This window comes from Scheffersomyces spartinae (assembly GCF_019049425.1).
Source record: "Scheffersomyces spartinae strain ARV_011 chromosome Unknown scaffold_2, whole genome shotgun sequence".
Classification (NCBI taxonomy): domain Eukaryota; kingdom Fungi; phylum Ascomycota; class Pichiomycetes; order Serinales; family Debaryomycetaceae; genus Lizanozyma; species Lizanozyma spartinae.
Genome location: NW_025065049.1, coordinates 96,335 through 114,775, shown reverse-complemented (window position 1 = coordinate 114,775; position 18,441 = coordinate 96,335). Strand labels below are relative to the sequence as shown.

General features: G+C 38.6%; 7 protein-coding genes and 1 non-coding gene across 8 annotated transcripts; 5 read left to right on the top strand and 3 right to left on the bottom strand.

The window, feature by feature from the left end:
• Positions 1–194: 194 nt before the first annotated feature.
• Positions 195–2,384, top strand: LRO1 (phospholipid:diacylglycerol acyltransferase; the record flags this gene model as incomplete). The annotated part of the gene is made up of 1 exon (XM_043192874.1): positions 195–2,384. The coding sequence occupies one exon, from the start codon at positions 195–197 to the stop codon at positions 2,382–2,384; it is 2,190 nt and encodes a 729-aa protein (XP_043051262.1).
• Positions 2,385–2,565: 181 nt separating this feature from the next.
• On the top strand, positions 2,566–4,571 carry CRN1 (Crn1p; the record flags this gene model as incomplete). Its single annotated transcript, XM_043192873.1, has 2 exons — positions 2,566–2,570; positions 2,672–4,571. 2 exons carry the CDS (start codon positions 2,566–2,568, stop codon positions 4,569–4,571), a joined length of 1,905 nt encoding a protein of 634 aa, XP_043051261.1.
• A 22-nt stretch (positions 4,572–4,593) lies between these two features.
• On the bottom strand, positions 4,594–9,477 carry IQG1 (Iqg1p; the record flags this gene model as incomplete). Its single annotated transcript, XM_043192872.1, has 1 exon — positions 4,594–9,477. The coding sequence occupies one exon, from the start codon at positions 9,475–9,477 to the stop codon at positions 4,594–4,596; it is 4,884 nt and encodes a 1,627-aa protein (XP_043051260.1).
• Positions 9,478–12,701: 3,224 nt separating this feature from the next.
• On the top strand, positions 12,702–13,515 carry TPC1 (thiamine transporter; the record flags this gene model as incomplete). Its single annotated transcript, XM_043192871.1, has 2 exons — positions 12,702–13,443; positions 13,508–13,515. The coding sequence occupies 2 exons, from the start codon at positions 12,702–12,704 to the stop codon at positions 13,513–13,515; spliced, it is 750 nt and encodes a 249-aa protein (XP_043051259.1).
• Positions 13,516–13,565: 50 nt separating this feature from the next.
• Positions 13,566–14,579, bottom strand: KQ657_002096 (uncharacterized protein; the record flags this gene model as incomplete). The annotated part of the gene is made up of 1 exon (XM_043192870.1): positions 13,566–14,579. One exon carries the CDS (start codon positions 14,577–14,579, stop codon positions 13,566–13,568), a length of 1,014 nt encoding a protein of 337 aa, XP_043051258.1.
• Positions 14,580–14,941: 362 nt separating this feature from the next.
• MLH3 (mismatch repair protein) lies at positions 14,942–16,885 on the top strand (the record flags this gene model as incomplete). The annotated part of the gene is made up of 1 exon (XM_043192869.1): positions 14,942–16,885. The coding sequence occupies one exon, from the start codon at positions 14,942–14,944 to the stop codon at positions 16,883–16,885; it is 1,944 nt and encodes a 647-aa protein (XP_043051257.1).
• A 30-nt stretch (positions 16,886–16,915) lies between these two features.
• Positions 16,916–16,989, bottom strand: KQ657_002094. The gene has a single exon. It is a non-coding gene; the product is annotated as a tRNA-Ile (tRNA).
• Positions 16,990–17,143: 154 nt separating this feature from the next.
• NSA1 (ribosome biosynthesis protein) lies at positions 17,144–18,436 on the top strand (the record flags this gene model as incomplete). The annotated part of the gene is made up of 1 exon (XM_043192868.1): positions 17,144–18,436. The coding sequence occupies one exon, from the start codon at positions 17,144–17,146 to the stop codon at positions 18,434–18,436; it is 1,293 nt and encodes a 430-aa protein (XP_043051256.1).
• Between the last annotated feature and the right edge of the window lie 5 nt (positions 18,437–18,441).

Here is an 18,441-nt window from a genome sequence, read left to right as displayed (position 1 = left end):
AATTAAGGTTTAGGGGTGGGTGGTTGTATTATTGCGCGCTACCATAACATCATGTGATACTCAACCTGAACGATCAAACAATAAGACCCCCCGACGTATTGATAAGGGAGTAAACACCACTCTATTGTTTATATTGTAAATACTTTTTCTTCTTTTTCTTCCTCTGCTTCTTCTTTTATTAGGGCCGAAAAGTCATGACAGGGTTGAAACAAAGGAACAAGGTCACTGATCAACAGAGGGAAGACAATGGAGGGGTATCCTCAAGTGTTCGCACTCCGGGGGTTAATGCTAAGGTGAAGGCGAAAGTTGATGAAGATGACACTGAAGGTGGGAGTGAAGAAGAAGAAGAAGGCGATGATAATGATGATGAAGAAGAAGAAGATGATGATGATGGCGATGATGGAACTCCTCCCAACACAATTGAACCTACAACTCCTACGAAGTCAAAGAAAAAACTTCATCATGTTTTCACCAAAGGGTTGGTGAGGGCTCAATCACTTACTAAAAAATCCAAATCAAAGTCGGCGGCTAAATATAAAGAGGGTAAGACTGAAAATTCCAGAAGATTCTATCAAACTCGTAGAGTTGTGTTTGTGTTGGGTGCTGTGATTGGTTTGGCTTTAACTATTATCTTCTCACTGGATGCTCTGTTGCCGGAATTTGCGCCGCTGTTTGTTAGTGAATTGGATAAATACATTAACATTGATTCAGTGAATGATTTCCTTGAAGATTGGAAGGATGTCATCCCCACTTCGATTCAAGGAATTATTGGTGATATGGGCATTGAACATGAAACCGAAGATGCGATTCATGGATCAGCTGAGCTGTTTTCCGTGGGTAGAAGAATGGCAAAGCAATACAATGTCACTAGGAAATTTAACGTGCTTCTTGTTCCTGGTACCACCTCTACTGGTATTGAATCTTGGGGGTTAGACAATACTGATATTAGTTGTCCTTCGCAACCACATTTCCGTAAGAGATTATGGGGTTCTTATTATATGCTTAAAACCATGATTATGGATAAATCTTGTTGGTTGAAACATATTATGTTGGATCCTGTTACGGGCTTGGATCCACCAGGAATTAAATTGAGAGCTTGTCAAGGTTTTGAAGGCGCCGATTTCTTTATGGCTGGATATTGGATTTGGAATAAAGTTTTGCAAAATTTGGCAGTCATTGGATATGATCCAAATACAATGTTAAGTGCTAGTTATGATTGGAGGTTGGCGTTTTTGGATTTAGAACGTCGTGATGCTTATTTCAGTAAATTAAAGGAATCAATAGAACTAAACAAACGTCAAACAGGTGAAAAGACTGTCCTTGTTGGTCATTCTATGGGTGCACAAGTTATTTATTATTTTATGAAATGGGTTGAAGCAGAAGGACCTTTATATGGTAACGGAGGTTCTCAATGGGTCAATGACCATATTGAAGCATTTGTTGATGTTTCAGGTACTTTATTAGGAGCTCCTAAATGTGTTCCAGCTTTAATTTCTGGAGAAATGAAAGATACGGTTCAATTGAATGCTATTGCAATGTATGGATTAGAGAAATTTTTTAGTCGGAAGGAAAGAGTTCAATTATTGAGATCTTTTGGAGGTATACCTTCAATGCTTCCCAAGGGAGGTGATTTGATTTGGGGTACTTTGACTGAAGCACCAGATGATGTGCTTGGATTATTAAATACTAGCATTGCTAGTGAAGAAGCCAAAACAATGAAGGCCAAATCTTATGGTACCTTTATTGAATTAGTTAATAAAACTGATTCTTCTTTATCGCGGAATTTGACTGTTGCTGATAGTCTTGAATATTTATTGGACACTTCTCCTGAATGGTTTGTTAATCGTATAAATGAACAATACTCTTATGGAGTTGCCAAAACCAGAAAAGAATTGGAAGAAAACAACAAACACCATAGCAAATGGTCTAACCCACTTGAAGCTGCATTACCCTATGCCCCTGACATGAAAATATATTGTTTCTATGGAGTTGGAAACCCTACTGAAAGAGCTTACAAGTATGCAGATGCCGGTGGGCTCACTGATTTAGACATTACCATAGATCCTGATTCTCCGGATAGAGTTACCATGGGAGATGGAGATGGAACAGTGTCATTACTAGCCCATAGTATTTGCCATGAATGGCAGAAGGGTTCAGCCCTGAGATACAATCCAGGGAACTCTAAGGTAACCATTGTTGAAATGAAGCATGAACCAGATAGATTTGATATTAGAGGTGGCGCAAAGACTGCAGAGCATGTTGATATTTTAGGTTCTGCAGAATTGAACGAATTGATTTTGAAAGTCGCTGGAGGTCTTGGTGATACGATCCAAAACAGATTTATAAGTAATTTGGGAGAGATTGTTGAAACTCTTGACATTTAATTAATTAATAAATATAGGCATATATATATATATATACGTAAGGGTGTTACAACTCTATCACCAATGGTAGCGCCCAATTTAAGAATCATACAATTTGAACATGAAAAACATACACGTACAATCAACAAAATATCTCTTTATCTCCCTTAAACATAGTAATATAACCAGTAATAATATCACTATGAGGTATGTAACGGAATCAAATGGTTCCATATAATCAACGTATTCTAATTGGAACAATCCAGAACCTCGAAGAACCATAACAATATATACTAACTGTAATCAAGTGGACGCATTGTAAGAGCATCTAAATATAGACACGTGTTTGGCCAACCAGCCAAAAAGGAATTATGCTACGAGAACTTGAAGGTGACCACTAATGCGTGGGACTCCAATATTATCCAATGCAATGGTAAATATTTGAGTGTTAATTGGCAAGCCTCTGGTGGTGGAGCATTTGCAATTATTCCTGTTGGTGAAGTGGGTAAAGCCCCTGACACCCCACCATTATTCCGGGGTCACAAAGCTCCAGTATTAGATACGGCTTTTAACCCATTTAATTTAAATCAAGTGGCCAGTTGTTCTGATGATGGTAAGATTCTTATTTGGAACATCCCAGAAGATTATTCCTTCCACAAGTACTTTGATGATGAAGATAACGTAATTGATATTACGGAACCTTTCAAGGTGTTATCTGGACACTCCAAAAAAGTAGGTCATTTGGAATTCCATCCTTGTGCTGAAAATGTATTAGCTTCATGTTCTTTGGATTATACTGTAAAAGTTTGGAACTTGGACTCAGGTAAAGACGTTGTCACCTTACCCCATAAGGATTTGGTTACTTCATTTGCCTTCAACTATAACGGTACACGTTTGGCTACAACTTCTAGAGATAAGAAATTGAGAGTATGGGATGTACTCACTGGAGAAATCATTTCTGAAGGTCCAGGCCATACTGGTGCGAAGCCCTCAAGAATCATCTGGTTAGGTAATACTGACCGGGTTCTTACTACTGGGTTTTCTCGTTTATCGGATCGTCAGATTGCTATTTGGGATGCGAGTGACATTTCCAAAGGTCCTATTGATGGGTTCCTTGTCCTTGATGCTTCATCCGGTGTTTTAATCCCATCCTTTGATGCTGGTACTAATATTTTATATTTGGCAGGGAAAGGTGATGGAAACATTCGTTATTATGAATATGATAATGATATTTTGTATGAATTATCTCAATACGGTTCAACAGAACCTCAAAGAGGGTTTGCCGTGGCTCCAAAGAGATCCGTCAATGTTAAAGAGAACGAAGTGTTGAGAGCCTATAAGACAGTTAAAGATACTATCATTGAACCCATTTCTTTTATTGTTCCTAGAAGATCAGAATTGTTCCAAGATGACATTTATCCTGATTGTCCTTCTACACAACCAGCTTTAACTGCAGAAGAGTTCTTTAGTGGGAAGAAGGTTAATGGACCTTTATTGATGGATATGAGATCAATTTTTGAAGGTACTGAAGCTACTATTACTCTGTCCGCTGCTGCAGTGGATGTTTCTAAAGCCAAGGAAGAAGCTGCTAAGGAAAAGAAAGAAGCCGCTAAACTAGAAGATGTGAAGGAAAAGGCTGCCTCATCTGCTAAGTCTTCGCCAGCTCCATCACCAGCTCCAGTCTCTGCGTCAAGATCTTCCACTCCAAAGAATGTAGATGATGTTTTGAAGTCTTCAGATAAAGTCGATAGTCTTCTTAATAAGGTCAATGACAAATCTGATGATGATGATGATAAGTTTCTCAAATCTTCTACTGATGATGATTGGGAAGAAGTAAAGAAACCAGAAGAATCTAAACTCCTTGAAACTAAGTCTATTATTGAGAAAGAACCGGTTAAGAAAGAAGAACCAAAGGTCGAAGAACCAAAGGTCGAAGAGCCAAAGGTTGAGCCAAAGAAGGAGGAACCAAAGGAAGAACCAAAGGTTGAAACAAAGAAGGAAGAGCCAAAAGCTGAGCCAAAGAGAGAGATTTCATCTTCATCTACGAAATCTACAGCAGCTCCAACCTTAAAACAAACTGTTGAGCGTCTTGCTGGTTTGGTGGACAGATTAGAATCTCAAGTTACTGTTTTAACAGAAGCAGCATTAAAGAAGGACGACAGGATTAACCAATTAGAAGACAAGTTGGATCAAATACTTAAGAAATAAGACGATTTTTCACTATTAAAAACTATTCCTTTATATCATAAAACTTTCTGAAGATAAAATTGCAAAGATTTTGCGTATTAAAGAGGGCCATTCCTGAGAATATAGTCACAGTTTCCTTCTGATCATATTGCATGTTTAAGAAGTCATCCAATGATATCCTTTCACAAGCTCCTTGAACATTAATTGAACCATTGGCAGCTTCAATGGTAAACTTTCCAACCTCATGACAACTAAACATAAAGTCCAATTTTGAAGAAGAACACATAGCTTTACCTAAGAGTCCCTTGACATCTAAAAGAATATGTTGATCTTGTAACTTCTTTGCAGAATATTTATATGAACCAAACTTTGGGAGTCTATTAGACTTTCTTAACTCTCGATGATAGAAATATTGTTTACTGAAAACTGGTATAATGTTGAATATCTTTTTATCCTTTGGAATCGATTGTAATTGACCAAGCAATTGTTCAATATGGTTATTATAGTCTTCCAATTGTTTGGTCAAGTACTTTTCCTTTTCACTCAATTTGAAGATGGCTCGAGAAACAGTTGTAAGTTGTTGCTTTCTGTTAATTCTTTGGGAATCTTTTGTCTTTATATCCATTGCAATTTGGTTCAACAAGTCCTGGAAAGAATTTCTTCTTGATAGTTGACCCATTTGTTCCAACTTCAATAGTATCTCAAGACATTTTTTCTTCAAATCATGGAACGAAATGGAATTCAACTCACTCAAATAGGTGGCATGAAGTCGATTATTATTATTACTCTCTTGCTTTTGTTCTTCAATGAGTTGTTTGAATTTAAATTCGTGTTCCTTGGATATACCAGCCACCAATGTCTCCAAAAGTGTGGGTTCATCTTGTACCATGATGATATTCAAAAGATACCGTTTTGCTTGGGTGAATAGTGATCTTGATTTTGCATCTATAAGAGATTCCTCCTTTGATGTTGGGTTTAAATTTAACGTCACTAATCCTAGCTCAGCAAATCTAATGTATTGGTCACTGGAATAACTTAGAGATTGAAGTTTCTTCAATACTCCCAATAATTGATCGTCTTCACTGGGGACAACGATGTCCACATTCTCTAAGATCATCTTCTCCAACTTGAACATATCACTGGTCTTCAAACTAAGAACAGGCTTGGAATGCACAACTATATCGTCATAATCGTTCATGTTGTATTCATCATCTAAATCATTAACACTGATCAAGGTCTCAATGATACTTTTGATTAACTCAGTGGTCGAGTCAACATAGTCATTCAAAGGCTTTAAGAAGTTATCAGTGAATTGTTTCATGGAAAACAACTGAAGCATAACCCGACTCAAATGCTTCAAGTTTGCTCTGGTATTGGTATCGTTGTGCACTGGATTTCTGGAGTCCAAGATGCCAAAGTTCTCTGGGTAATGCAAGATTGGCGAGACATAGTGCTTGATGAAAATAACTCCAGCGACTGCAAGATGCTGAGTGTTTGACTTTTCAGGGAAATTCAATTGAGATAACTTGTAAGCCTTTTTAGCCACAAGCTTTACGTGTCTTGGAACAGACGACATAGAGGACTCCAAAATGTTTGTAAGTAAGGAAGCAGCTTCTCTTAGTGATAGCAAGTTTTCAACAAATTGGTTAGAAATTTCGGGATCTTTAATAGCCATATGAGGAGAAATGCCCTTCTTATGAGTACTGGACCCCAAGAGTCTCAAGTCTCTATCGACAATATTGTCGTTTATCAAGGAAGGATCAGATTCATAATCAAGTTCACTTCTTTCCACAATTCCCTGGACAAAGTTTCCAATCATTTTCTTCAAATGGTGTCTTTGGCTGGTATGACGATTGTAAAGTAGGAACAAATCCAACCAATAACACGATTGCATCTTGGTGATGTCTCCAATGTTCTTGCATCTGAACTCAATGTCATCACTGATTATACAGAACATTAGTTTCATGAGATAGTATTCCTCTCTGGTTTGAGCATTAATATTGTTGTTGGTGATGGGGAAAATCATATTCACACAATGGGTTAAATCTGTCACGAGGGTCGTGGTCCGACTCTCTAAGGATAAATTCCTATAGAAATTGGCCAAATATGTTGGTTTTGTTTGAAGAAGAAAGAAAAGAGATTGATATAACTCGATTCTTTCTCTGGAAGATTTGTCCATATTATCAAGATTCAAATTGGAATGAGTGGGTTGAACCATTTTAAACTTATTTCTTTCTTTAATGAATTGTTCAATGGTGATTTTATTTTTATCTAAAAGTGATAATTTCAAATCCAAGTTTTCGATATTCATTTCCAAGTTATCATTCTTTTTGGAAAGTTCAATGACTTTATCTTTTTGTTCGTTCAATGCCATCTCTTCGACATAATCTGCTTCATTCGTAGAGAGCAAATGAGCAAACCGTTTGATAACTGGGAATGGACAATTCTTTTTCGTCATTAATGTCTTATAGGCATCCCTGGTGATCTTAGCCTTGATAATAGCTTGAGCCTTGACAACCTTATCATAATTTTTCTGGTAGTGAAGTCTAAAATCTTCCATCAGTTTTTTAATTGGTCTGGCTCTAATAAGTGCTTGAAGAGAAATGATAGAGTCTATTTCATCATAAACATCTTCCAACATAATGTCTCTTTGGAATCGACAATAAAGACCTCTGAAAAGTGATTGGATGGGAACGATCGATTCCTTTTTGCAACGTTCCAATTGGAATTTTTTGATTTGAATGTCTTTCCTGACTTTGTTACCTCTGATTTTGGAGAATAACCCATTCATTATGAAATCTTCATAGAGCAACGAGACCAACACATTATCAAAGAGTCTTGTTCTGGAAATAGCACCTTTGGCAATACTTTGAAGTTCTTTTATAGTGTTAACTTCACCTTCCACAGCCGTGCGCATCTTTCTCACATTCATTCTGACTTTAAAACCTCTGATATAAGATTGCAATTTGGTGGTGGACTCAATGGCTTCAAACCCGCTTATTTTCAGCGCTGCACCCCGTCTGTAGATAAGCAGACGACTGTGGGATTGCAATCTGATGACAGAGGGTAAGATTTCGTCCATTGAGTGCAACACAGGGACCACTTTACACGATACCGTTTTGGTACGTATTTTGTTTTGCAATTCAATGATAGAAGGTTGTTGCTTCCTAATACTTTCTTTCAATGAAGCCAACTTTCTTCTGACCATGTGTCCACGGATTATACTTTGGAGGTCGTCATGGATAGCGGCTTTGTTCATAATGGTATTTCTTCTTTTGATGGTCAACTTTGCTCTGATTAACGACTGCAACTCTGTGATTTCGTCTTTATAAAGAAGCAAGTGGTCGCGGTGCTTATGGACCGACTTATCTCTGGAAAATTTCCCTCTGATGATCGATTGGAAATGAGTGAACTCTTCGCCATAAGATTTCAAAAGAATACGATCAACAAACATGTTATATCTGAAGTTTGCACCTCTTGCGAGCGATTGAAGTTTAATGATTTTCGCTTCGTGCGACTGAAGTTCGCCCAATGCTGAAGCGTTCGACTTTATGCTCGCACTAACATTTTCCTGTTCCTGCTCTTGTTCCTGTTCAAGATCACTGGTATCAATTGCTATACTTGATTGCTGCTTTGGTCTTCTTATGAAATCAGACCCCAGCGGAGGTTCTAAAAGGGTCTTTCCCCTTAAGATGCTTGTGGTTTCCAAGAAGGGGTTATCTTCTGTTTGCATTGCCTGTTCGACCAAAATTCTGGCTTTCAGTTGAGGCGACGCATTAACAAACGATAGCGTGGGTTTGGGTTCAGGCGACAATTCTGGTCGTTTCAACGGTCTAGGAATGAATTTCAGTTGCGAGTTATATTGTTGGATGGAAGGATCAGCTCCAGAATCCGCACTGGTGAAGTTAGGTAAGCCAACGCCAACTAGTGATCGGTTTGACTGACGAATCTCTTCTTCCAGAAACAGTAATTTCCCTACAAGAACAGCCACCGGAGGATATTCCGGGAACATGTTGTTGATGATGAAACTTAAGGCATGAAGACAAAACCAAACTTTAGGAACGTTTTTGGCATCGTATAAATCTGTCAATTCGAACCGGAAAAGATCAGGAATGTTTAAGTAGTCCAATAACTGGAAGAATATATTTATGTTTTCTGTATGTTTGAATTGAAGTTTTCCGTCCACAAGGAACACTCTTCTTTTCAGTGGTAAAAAAACATTAGATAATTTCGCCAAATGTATACCGTTCTTAATGTACGCAATCATTTCAACAGGCGACAAGTCGATTTGTTCTTGGAGTACAAGCTCCAACCAATCCTTAATGGCTTGAATACGACATAAATATTCGTATCCTGGCAGATCGGTCGACGTACTGTTGCTTGGAGATGTAAGGTAAGGCGACCTTCTTGGAGCTGGAGAAGTTGATGATGGTGTTGATTCTAGGGGGTTCCCTAAGGAAGGGATTTTAGAAGGTGAAAGTCTGGGAGTTTTATTCCGTGACAAAACGTCTTTGTAGTTTGCTGTAGCCCAACTGGGTTTCTCGTCAGAATCATCAAGTTTAATTGGCAGTCTTGGTGTTGGGGTCTTATTATTGTTACTGCTATTGTATTTTGTAGGACTTGAACTGTTGCTGAATGGAGATGTTGAACTTTTGGTGGATGATGACTTGAAAGAAGATACAGTTACTGAAGGAGACTCAAACCTAGATCTTAAAAGCGTAGTGGTGGAAGAAGCAGTGGTTTTAGATGACGGTGTTGTGATGTTCATATCAGCCGCCAACTTATCTAAATCGTTTTTGAATTGTCCAGCATTCAATTTGGAAGATGGTTGTAAAGCATTTTGCTTCCTACTACTGTTGCCACCAACTTCATTGAGGTTCACAAGATACCGCTGTGCGACCCCATTGCTTCGTGTGGGCGAAGCCATGGCTAACGATGATAATGATGATGATGATGATGATGGGAAGAGAGTAAGTACAACTTAGAGTTGACGTATTTTATGGCTATAAATCTAATATCATTGGGTTACATTCCCAAAACAGTCGAAACCAAAACATAAACAATACAATGGCACACCTGTGACGAGAACAGGTAGTGCAAATATCGAGTTCAACTGGGTTGTGTTAAGGTACAACGTGATAGCTGAAGGTTAGTGTCTAATTGTTATTTAGGGTGAAAAGATGGCGTATGGGATTATGTTATATTCGGCACTTACGTTATATTGTTATCATGGGCCAACTCGTCTTCTGTTATCATGTGACCTTCTTAATAAACCTAAGTTGGATTACGTAATCATGGGGCTCAGTGTACCACATAATACATAGTATATATAAATACATAGTATATATAAATACATAGTATATATATTACAATGCCTATTTGCAGTATATCTACTATCCGTTTCCAATTATACAGCCATTCATATGTGACCCATAACATCTTATCCATAACCTTTGCGTAGTCCACCTCATTATAAATATTGCATAGAAACGCACTGAGAACAAGCAAAATGATGTACTCATTAAAACTAGTGAATCAAATAAACTATGTATGTTTAAAAAATGTCTTTCTTCTATTCTCTTTCTCTTTACTGAGAAGTTTGCACAGCTATTCGTTATCAATCGATTATAAACCAGTAGATACCTCAGGTATCTTTTCCTATCTTTTTAATCATGATTCGTTAGACGGTTAATATTTTGTGCCAGCAATACGCTTTGTTGTGCACTACATCAGTTTTACTAAGAGCCACCACTGTTTATTGTTTTCTATTCATTAAACACGGTTTCCAAGTGGTTTTAAACCATAGAATGCTTCTCTTCTTGTCAACTCAGTGATATTGTCACCTAATGTGAGCCTGACACACACGACAAAAGTTTTGCAACCAGTATATAAATTACTAACAATTGTACTACGTAAATTTACAACCTTAATCTTAACCAGTATAATTTAGAATAAGACAGACGCAAATTCTTTATTATTGAAATTATCGACTTATAATGACTTCTGTTCCTACTATTTGTGACAGGTCACAGGGAAACACAAGACCCGAACACCAGCGTAGCCAACTATTGTAGACGGCAATTCACTGAGTTTCGGCCGAAGCACAAGAATGTATGTTTTTGGCAGCTCACTTCATTTACGTCTGTTCGACTTCCCTGCTACACAATGCTTAATTATACCCTTGCAATAAGTGGAGATGGACCTAATTCATTACTAGGTTCTTCGCTCGTGTTGTTTTGAATTTCACCGTGTCTTTGTAAGGCGAAAGGAAGTTAATAACAATTCTCAATATCACTACCCGTACTAGACGAGTTTTATGTTTGTAACAGTAAAAGTTGTTGCTACCTAAGGTTGTGCGGGAGGCAACAGCTCAATGCCTGGAGGTATTTAGCTCTAGGTCGTTGTATTGGTGCTCCTACATACAGCGATATATCATTAAGGTACAGTCTAAGGTACACAGTCGTGCACCAAACAATATTTGGTTGCAAAAAACAAGGTGAAGGATGAACGCAGATGGTAACAACAACAACAAAAGGAATACCTATAATTCTTTACATCAAAAGTATATAAAGTCTACCCATAGTAAGTTAGTTAAAATCAGGTTTTTAAAATATGATCTATCACTTTGTAATATCTCCAGCGGTGTTCAACTGTTGAAGTTTTGGGACATGTACTTTGAATTCGTGTGTTCCTCGTGTCATGACTCATCAAACCAAAACCCCAGAGCTACAGCCATTGCATCAATGGATAGCAATCGTTACTGGAAAAATGGGTAAAGCTTACACCACATAACGGCTTTGAATAATTGTTGATACATTGTTTAGCATGAAGTTATACACATCATATTTAAACAAAATGAAATCAATCACTATAAAGAAAAAACCTCCAATATTCACAGGCTAATTTCACTACCACCAAAGGATGCCTCTCAACCAGGGCTTTCAAATAATCCCAAAACCCCAAAAAGTTTTGGTTTTTGGCGTTAGGGACCATTTCATGGCCACTAATTTAAGCCGGTACTACCATATTTTATTATCAAGCCTATATACCAGTGCACATACCAAGTAACCAACATTTGCTATAACGCTCAAGGACGTTCAAGGTTACTATCGTTGGATTCCTCTGAAGCAGGCGAACAAGTTGATATACAGTTGTCCTATACTTGCACGCGCGCCAAGTTATTAAATACATAAGCGTTCGACTTTCCCACAAAACAGCTTTCAAATGAGCCTACCTGCGAAAGGCAAAAAAGTGTTTTGGCTATTTGACTGAAAAATCCCAGCGCGCATACCAAAAATACTGACGGGGCTACCAAAATAGAATAATCTGGCTCTGATTTACAAGTTGAAGATTGACTACATTTAATTGGAGTTGTTTTTTGTTTGCTGAGTTCATGATACCAAACTAAAAGACACATATTATCTTTTGGGATGTTACTGGTAGCGCTGATTACGTGCTAGCGACAAAGGTAGTAATGGTGAAGATCAAAGACATAATAAATTTACATACAAAGCCTTATATTCATTATCAGAGCATTAGTTATCAATAATGATAAAACCAATAGTCCACCTATTACACAGAGACGAACCAGGTGAGGATGAAGTTGTAGATATTCCCTTTGGACTGGCGATCTTGTGGGTAATAATAACATTTGTGTCATAGTAACCATATGCAATAGAAGAAGCTATTGAATAGCCAATTACAGTATCATGATTATCCAATGTTGTATTGCTTCCTTTGCTGTATACACTTAACCATCCTAGCTACTGATAAGAACTCAAGTATGTATGTATAGCGTTATGGCTTTTGACTGCACAGCTAAACCATCGATTTCCCAATTAGGCAATTTGTGACGTGTTTATAGTAATACGTCTTATACAATTGTGGTCCAGGTTAGTGTCTGCTTTCTAATGTGTCTGGGCCATTTACAGTATGATACAGTAGTAACAGGGTACAGCAACGGTGTATATACGTATAAACGCTTGTCATCATACACTCAATTCATAAATAGTCTAAACCCTCGGATTAATTTGGACGAGTGCTTATCGATGGAAATTCTTCTCACATACAATTGTTTGTTTCATTCGGACAAATAGGTCCGATGTGCCATCTCAACCTTGAAGCATCACCTTCATCTTCATCTCCATCACCATGACACGACAAGATCATCTAGGGAAAGGGAAACAGGTATCACCGTTTGATGCATTGATAGCCGGATCAATCTCCGGTGGAGCAGCTCGTATGCTTTCTGCACCATTAGATACCATCAAGATCAGATTACAACTTCAAACCAACCGATATAAGGAAAGAATAAACCCATGGCAAATGGCCCAGAATATCATTAAAGGAGAAGGAATTACTGCTCTATGGAAAGGTAATGTGCCAGCCGAGGCATTATATGTATTATATGGGGCTATTCAATTTTCATCCTACACTTATTTAAATAATCAATTCAATCGTTTGAACTTGAATCCTTCAGCCCAAACGTTACTCATAGGAACCATATCTGGGGTCATCAGCACAGCTCTAACGTATCCCTTTGACTTATTAAGAACCAGAATGGCTGCCAACTCTCAGCCCGGGTTTGTCTCCGTGTCAAGTGTTAGTCGTACTATCATGAAGGAACATGGGTTGAAAGGGTTCTATTTGGGGTTCGTCCCTGCCACGGTGTCAATAGCATCTTATAGTGGGATCATGTTTTGTACTTATGAATGGGCAAGGGAGTTCTCTCTGCGTTTCCAGAAGGAAGTACCCTTTGTAGAAGGTTTCTGTGGGTTTATTGCCGGAACAGTTTCTAAAGGTGCAACCTTCCCATTAGATACAATTAGAAAGAGAACCCAAGTGCAAAAGATAAAGATTTCTCTGGTGGAAATGGCTAAACGAATTCTAAGAGGTGAAGGTCCTTATGGGTTCTATAAGGGATTCGGAGTTAGTCTTGCAAAATCTGCTCCCAACAGTGCAGTGACGTTGTTCTTGTATGAATATTGTTTAACTCTTATCCTCAAGGCAAAACTACTAGAATAAATATTCTTCCGAATCACTACCTTCTGTAACCGTCCTGCGGTTGGTATCTAAACTACCATTTAAATTGATAAAGTCAACATCGTCTCCATTATCTTCGTCACTATAGGCATAATAATCTTCTTCGTCCTCACCTCCGTTGATAGGCGAATCATTCATTTCCCCGTATATTCGGGTTAACAGTTGAGGCAGTATATATTCGTGATCTTCATCTTCAATGTGAATTTCTTCAGTCGTAGTGCCGTTGTCTTGTGTATCTACTTCATTACTCCTAGCATACATTTGCTTTGAAGTGTCCACTAGACTCTTAATACGTGAATTATGGTTTCGGTTCGTTTTGGCTTGAACATCTTCTGGGTGCTGTCGTTCGATTTCCTCCTCCGAGTCTCTTCTTCCTTGCGGTAATTGTTGAACAATATATGCTGGAAGAGAGTCTCCTACTAGCGAGTGCCTGCGGTTGTTCGTCTGAGTACTTTGTAATGGAGGACCTTGCGGCTTAACATTATTATCACTAATAACATTCTTCTTTCGTCTGTTGATTCGTAGATGGAGTCCACCCATAAGCTTATTCTCCTTTGATGCTTTCTTAGTAGAAGCAGCAGACACGTTAAGTGCCCTAACCTCTGGCTTTGTCAATACATTGATGTTGGTGATACTTGTAGCTGCATTCCCTCTCAATTGTTGAGGCAATTTGGTAATGCTGGGTTTAGGACGCATTAACAGGAGTGAAACCGTCTTCTCTTGACCTGTTAAGCTCGGAAGTTCGCTCTGTAGTGGTTGCGGTGGGGCTGCTTCCTTTGAGAATTGGGGCAAGTTAAGCTCTTGGAGTATTTTTCTGGCATTCAATTGTGCTCTCTGTGTTCCAACCAACAAGACGTTAGTAACATCATACTTGTCCTGAGGGAAGAGGAGTTGGTTAATCGCATCATCAACTTCACATTTAAGGAACTCGATCTCTTCTATTCCAGTTCGTGTACATAACTCCTTGTAGTCAATCATATCATACATTCGACTTGGATTGGATGTCCAATCTAGACTTTGAATGTATGTCTTTAGGGTGGCATTGGTCTGTTCACTCCAGTCTATCTGATATTATGTCTGTTAATTTAAGCTCATTAACAAGTCATGGTAACAATACATACAAATGTCGGAACACCAGTCATTGAGTCCGATATCCAGGTGGTGGTTATTACTAACTATAGTCTGATTTCATATCTTTATGAGTACACTACATAGAGATTATACCTGATGTAGGTAACTTAAGATTACGTAAGCTGTTACATCATCTTCGCATATAAGCACCTCTCCTCTTACATCCCCATACTTAACTTTCAAATACTCCCACCAAATAATCTCTTCCTCTATTCAATATGACTTCAATTGCCCGATTAGACTCATCAGAATGGACTCGAATACAGTCTGGGGTAGTGGCACCGGACTTTGCCACTGGAGTTAAGGGTATCTTTATGAACAGCTTAGAAGGTGGAGCCACTAACATTGATCTAAGAGTTGATTTCTCGTCTCTAAGTCTCTTCTGCAAGGATAACGGTGAAGGCATAACCAAAGCTCGACTAGAACATATAAGTAAGCAATCCATGAATAGACGTACAGGTAACTTAATTCGTTCGTTAAGTACCATGTCTCGACTAACCATCATTAGCCATGTTGAAGGTGTTCCAACCACTTACATCACGGAGGGTTTGCTGCTGGTAAAACCTTATATTGAACATCACCTGTACAACGATGGTGTATTCAATATAGGAGAAGATTCCCTTGTTTCAACTCATGGTACAGTGACCATTGTGTCGAACTTGTTCTATAACGTCCCAGTTAGAAGGACCCAATTGCTTCTGATTCCTCGATATAAACTAGAGAACCAACTACGTGAGGTTATACTTGAAGCATTGATGGAAGCAACTAATTACACTACTGGAGTTTCACTTAACGTATCAGTAGTATCGTCGTTGGGGAAGGAATTAGTTCCCTTGCTACAATCTGATTTAAGTCTTTCTAGGTTTTCATTTGAAGATCTTCTACACGATATTTTTGGGTTCAGCCGTGCTTTCATGAACTTTGACTGTGACGACAAGGACGACTCTATGAGCGTTAGAGGCGTTGTATCCCGTTTCTTCGTTCAAACAACAAGGTACCAATACATTTTCATTAACAACTCCAGGGTGAAGATTCCACGGTCTATTAGTAGAACCTTGAATCGAGTTTTTGAAAGTGTAAGCTTTGAAAATGATCCTACTTCTTTGAATAGTCCAATCAAAGGTGGACAAGGAGTCCAGAAGGCTTCTTGGAGACCGTATCTGAAATATCCGGTGATAATGGTGAAATGCTCAACTAAGTCCAACACAATTCCGAGTCTGGATCAATTGGATAAAATATTTAAAGTCATATGTGAAAGTATGAGAGAATTAATAAGTGTACATGGTGTTCCCACAATTGAGTCTCCCAGGAAACCAACTATCCGAGGAAACAAAGTTTGTCCGAATAAGCGAATGATAACCATCGTTTCTCCACCCATATCAGACCCATGTTTGGAGCTGAGATATTCGAGCTGCAACAAACGCACTATTGATTTAATGAATCGCACGTCGTTGTATCAGATCCCAAAGCATGGTTTCAAAAATTATGATTTACGAGTGGTTCGACAAATTGATAATAAATTCATCATGCTATCCATGGGTCTCGATCGAGTGAGCGATCGTAAACATGTTCCTGTTCTAATGTTGCTAGATCAACATGCTTGTGACGAGAGAATTCGAGTGGAAGAACTCTTTAAAGAGTTTATTGAAAGTATTATTGATACTAACGTAACTCTCGGCACGAGGTTAGATAAGATTGTTGAATTTGATGTTGTTGCGTCTCAAGTTGGAATGTTTGAATGCTTCAAGCATAACTTTATAAAATTTGGTATTCAATATGAAATCAACCATAAGCGTATTCTGGTTACTCATTTACCAAGAATCATATCTACTCGTGACTCTACATTTATTGAACGGTCAATGCTTCAACATTGTTACGACCTAGACATGCATTCTAAACAGGTGAACTTTGACTTTAACAAAAGTGATTGGTTTCATGGCATACCTCATCTACCACAGGTCTTTGTCGATACCATCAACTCCAAGGCCTGTCGATCCTCTATAATGTTTGGTGATGCATTGGATAAACAGGAGATTGAACATTTGGTGCTTTCTCTAACACGATGTCAACTTCCATTCCAATGTGCACATGGGCGTCCATCAATAATACCCTTATTGGAATTATCTAATTCAGATATCACTGGAACTTATGCTACAGACTAAAAATACTGGTTTCAATAAATAAAAAAAGAATGGTCCCTGGCGGGATCGAACCGCCGATCTTGGCGTTATTAGCACCACGCCTTAACCAACTGGGCCAAGGGACCAATCTACAAACTAGTGAGTGCGAATACATAACATGTGGCTCAAAACAGCAAAATTACTGCATGCAACGCTTACTTTTGGAAACAGCGATGCTCATCTCTATTTATGCATATGGTTCTACCTAAACGTCCACCACCTAAGAGACCGATATAAGCAATGAAGGTGGTAGTAGCAGCAAACGATACCGGGGCCATCAAGGAGGTGGTGTTCAATCGTGGAACTGATACGTCGAAACAAGATGGTTTACAGCCTATATCGGTGAAGAACTTTTGTGTGGAAGAGAGTACCCGAACCAGAATACTTCAAATGGTCAATTATGGTAATAGATACTTGATTGCATCACGTCTTGGAGGCAGAGTTTGTGTTTATGATTTGGAGAGCCATTCTGCAGAAGACGTTCCAGATGAAGATAAGTATAAGTTGGTTCACACATATCAAATAGCATTAAATGAGCCTAATGATAAATCCATAGCATTGATACCCTTTGAAGCTGAGGAGTTGGTGGTGATTGCATTTGAATCCGGGAAAGTGGTGTTGATCAACATGATGGACGACTTTTCTAAAGATGATGTCCGCCCTATTGAGATCCAATTAGATGAAAAGGTGCCTATTTCAGTGTTTGTGGCCAATCCTTATGAAACAGGAGTATTTGCTTATGGAGGTAAGGAACTTGATGTCAAGATAGTGAAGTTGTTTGACGATTCTATCAATGTTAAGCAAAATGATGATAATGGAGGGTTCAAACCTGAATGTTTATTCTCAGCTAAGAATGTTAAGAATGACCATCTTGACCTTAGAGTACCCATTTGGATCACTGGAATTCAATTTTTGGAGTCCGAGAGTTCAGGGTCATACAAACTCATCACCACTACAAGATACGGACAATTACGTATATATAATACCTTGGAAGGGAAGAGACCAAGACACGATTATCAATTATGTGAAAAGCCCGTTCTTACGGTCAACTTTGCTAACGAAGACCACACAGAAGTGATAATAACTGATACTCATACGTTAATGGGTAAGTTTTCTCTCACCAATGTGGACTCCAGAGGGTTCCAAATGCATTCTGCTAGTGCTGGCGATATTGTCAAGCCAACTTTAAAGCTTCTTGGGAAATATTTAGGAGGGAACACCGGTGCTACGTTTGGTACAGATGTTGTCGAAGATGAGATGTTTGCTGCTGCAGGATTGGATCGGTATTTTAGACTCTTTGACGTTAGCACCAGAGAAGTTCTTGCAAAGATCTATTTGGGTGTTGAAGCCTCTGCAGTCTTGTTATTAGATATCGAAGATGAGGAAGTGGAACAACAAGCGGAAGAGGAAGATAAACCTAAAAAGAGAGCCAGAAAGGACACAACTGGTGAAGATGAAGTTGATGAAGAAGAGCTTTGGGCTCAACTTGGTGAAGAAGAAGCTACAAAGACCACCAAAAAGGTTAAGACATAATAAAC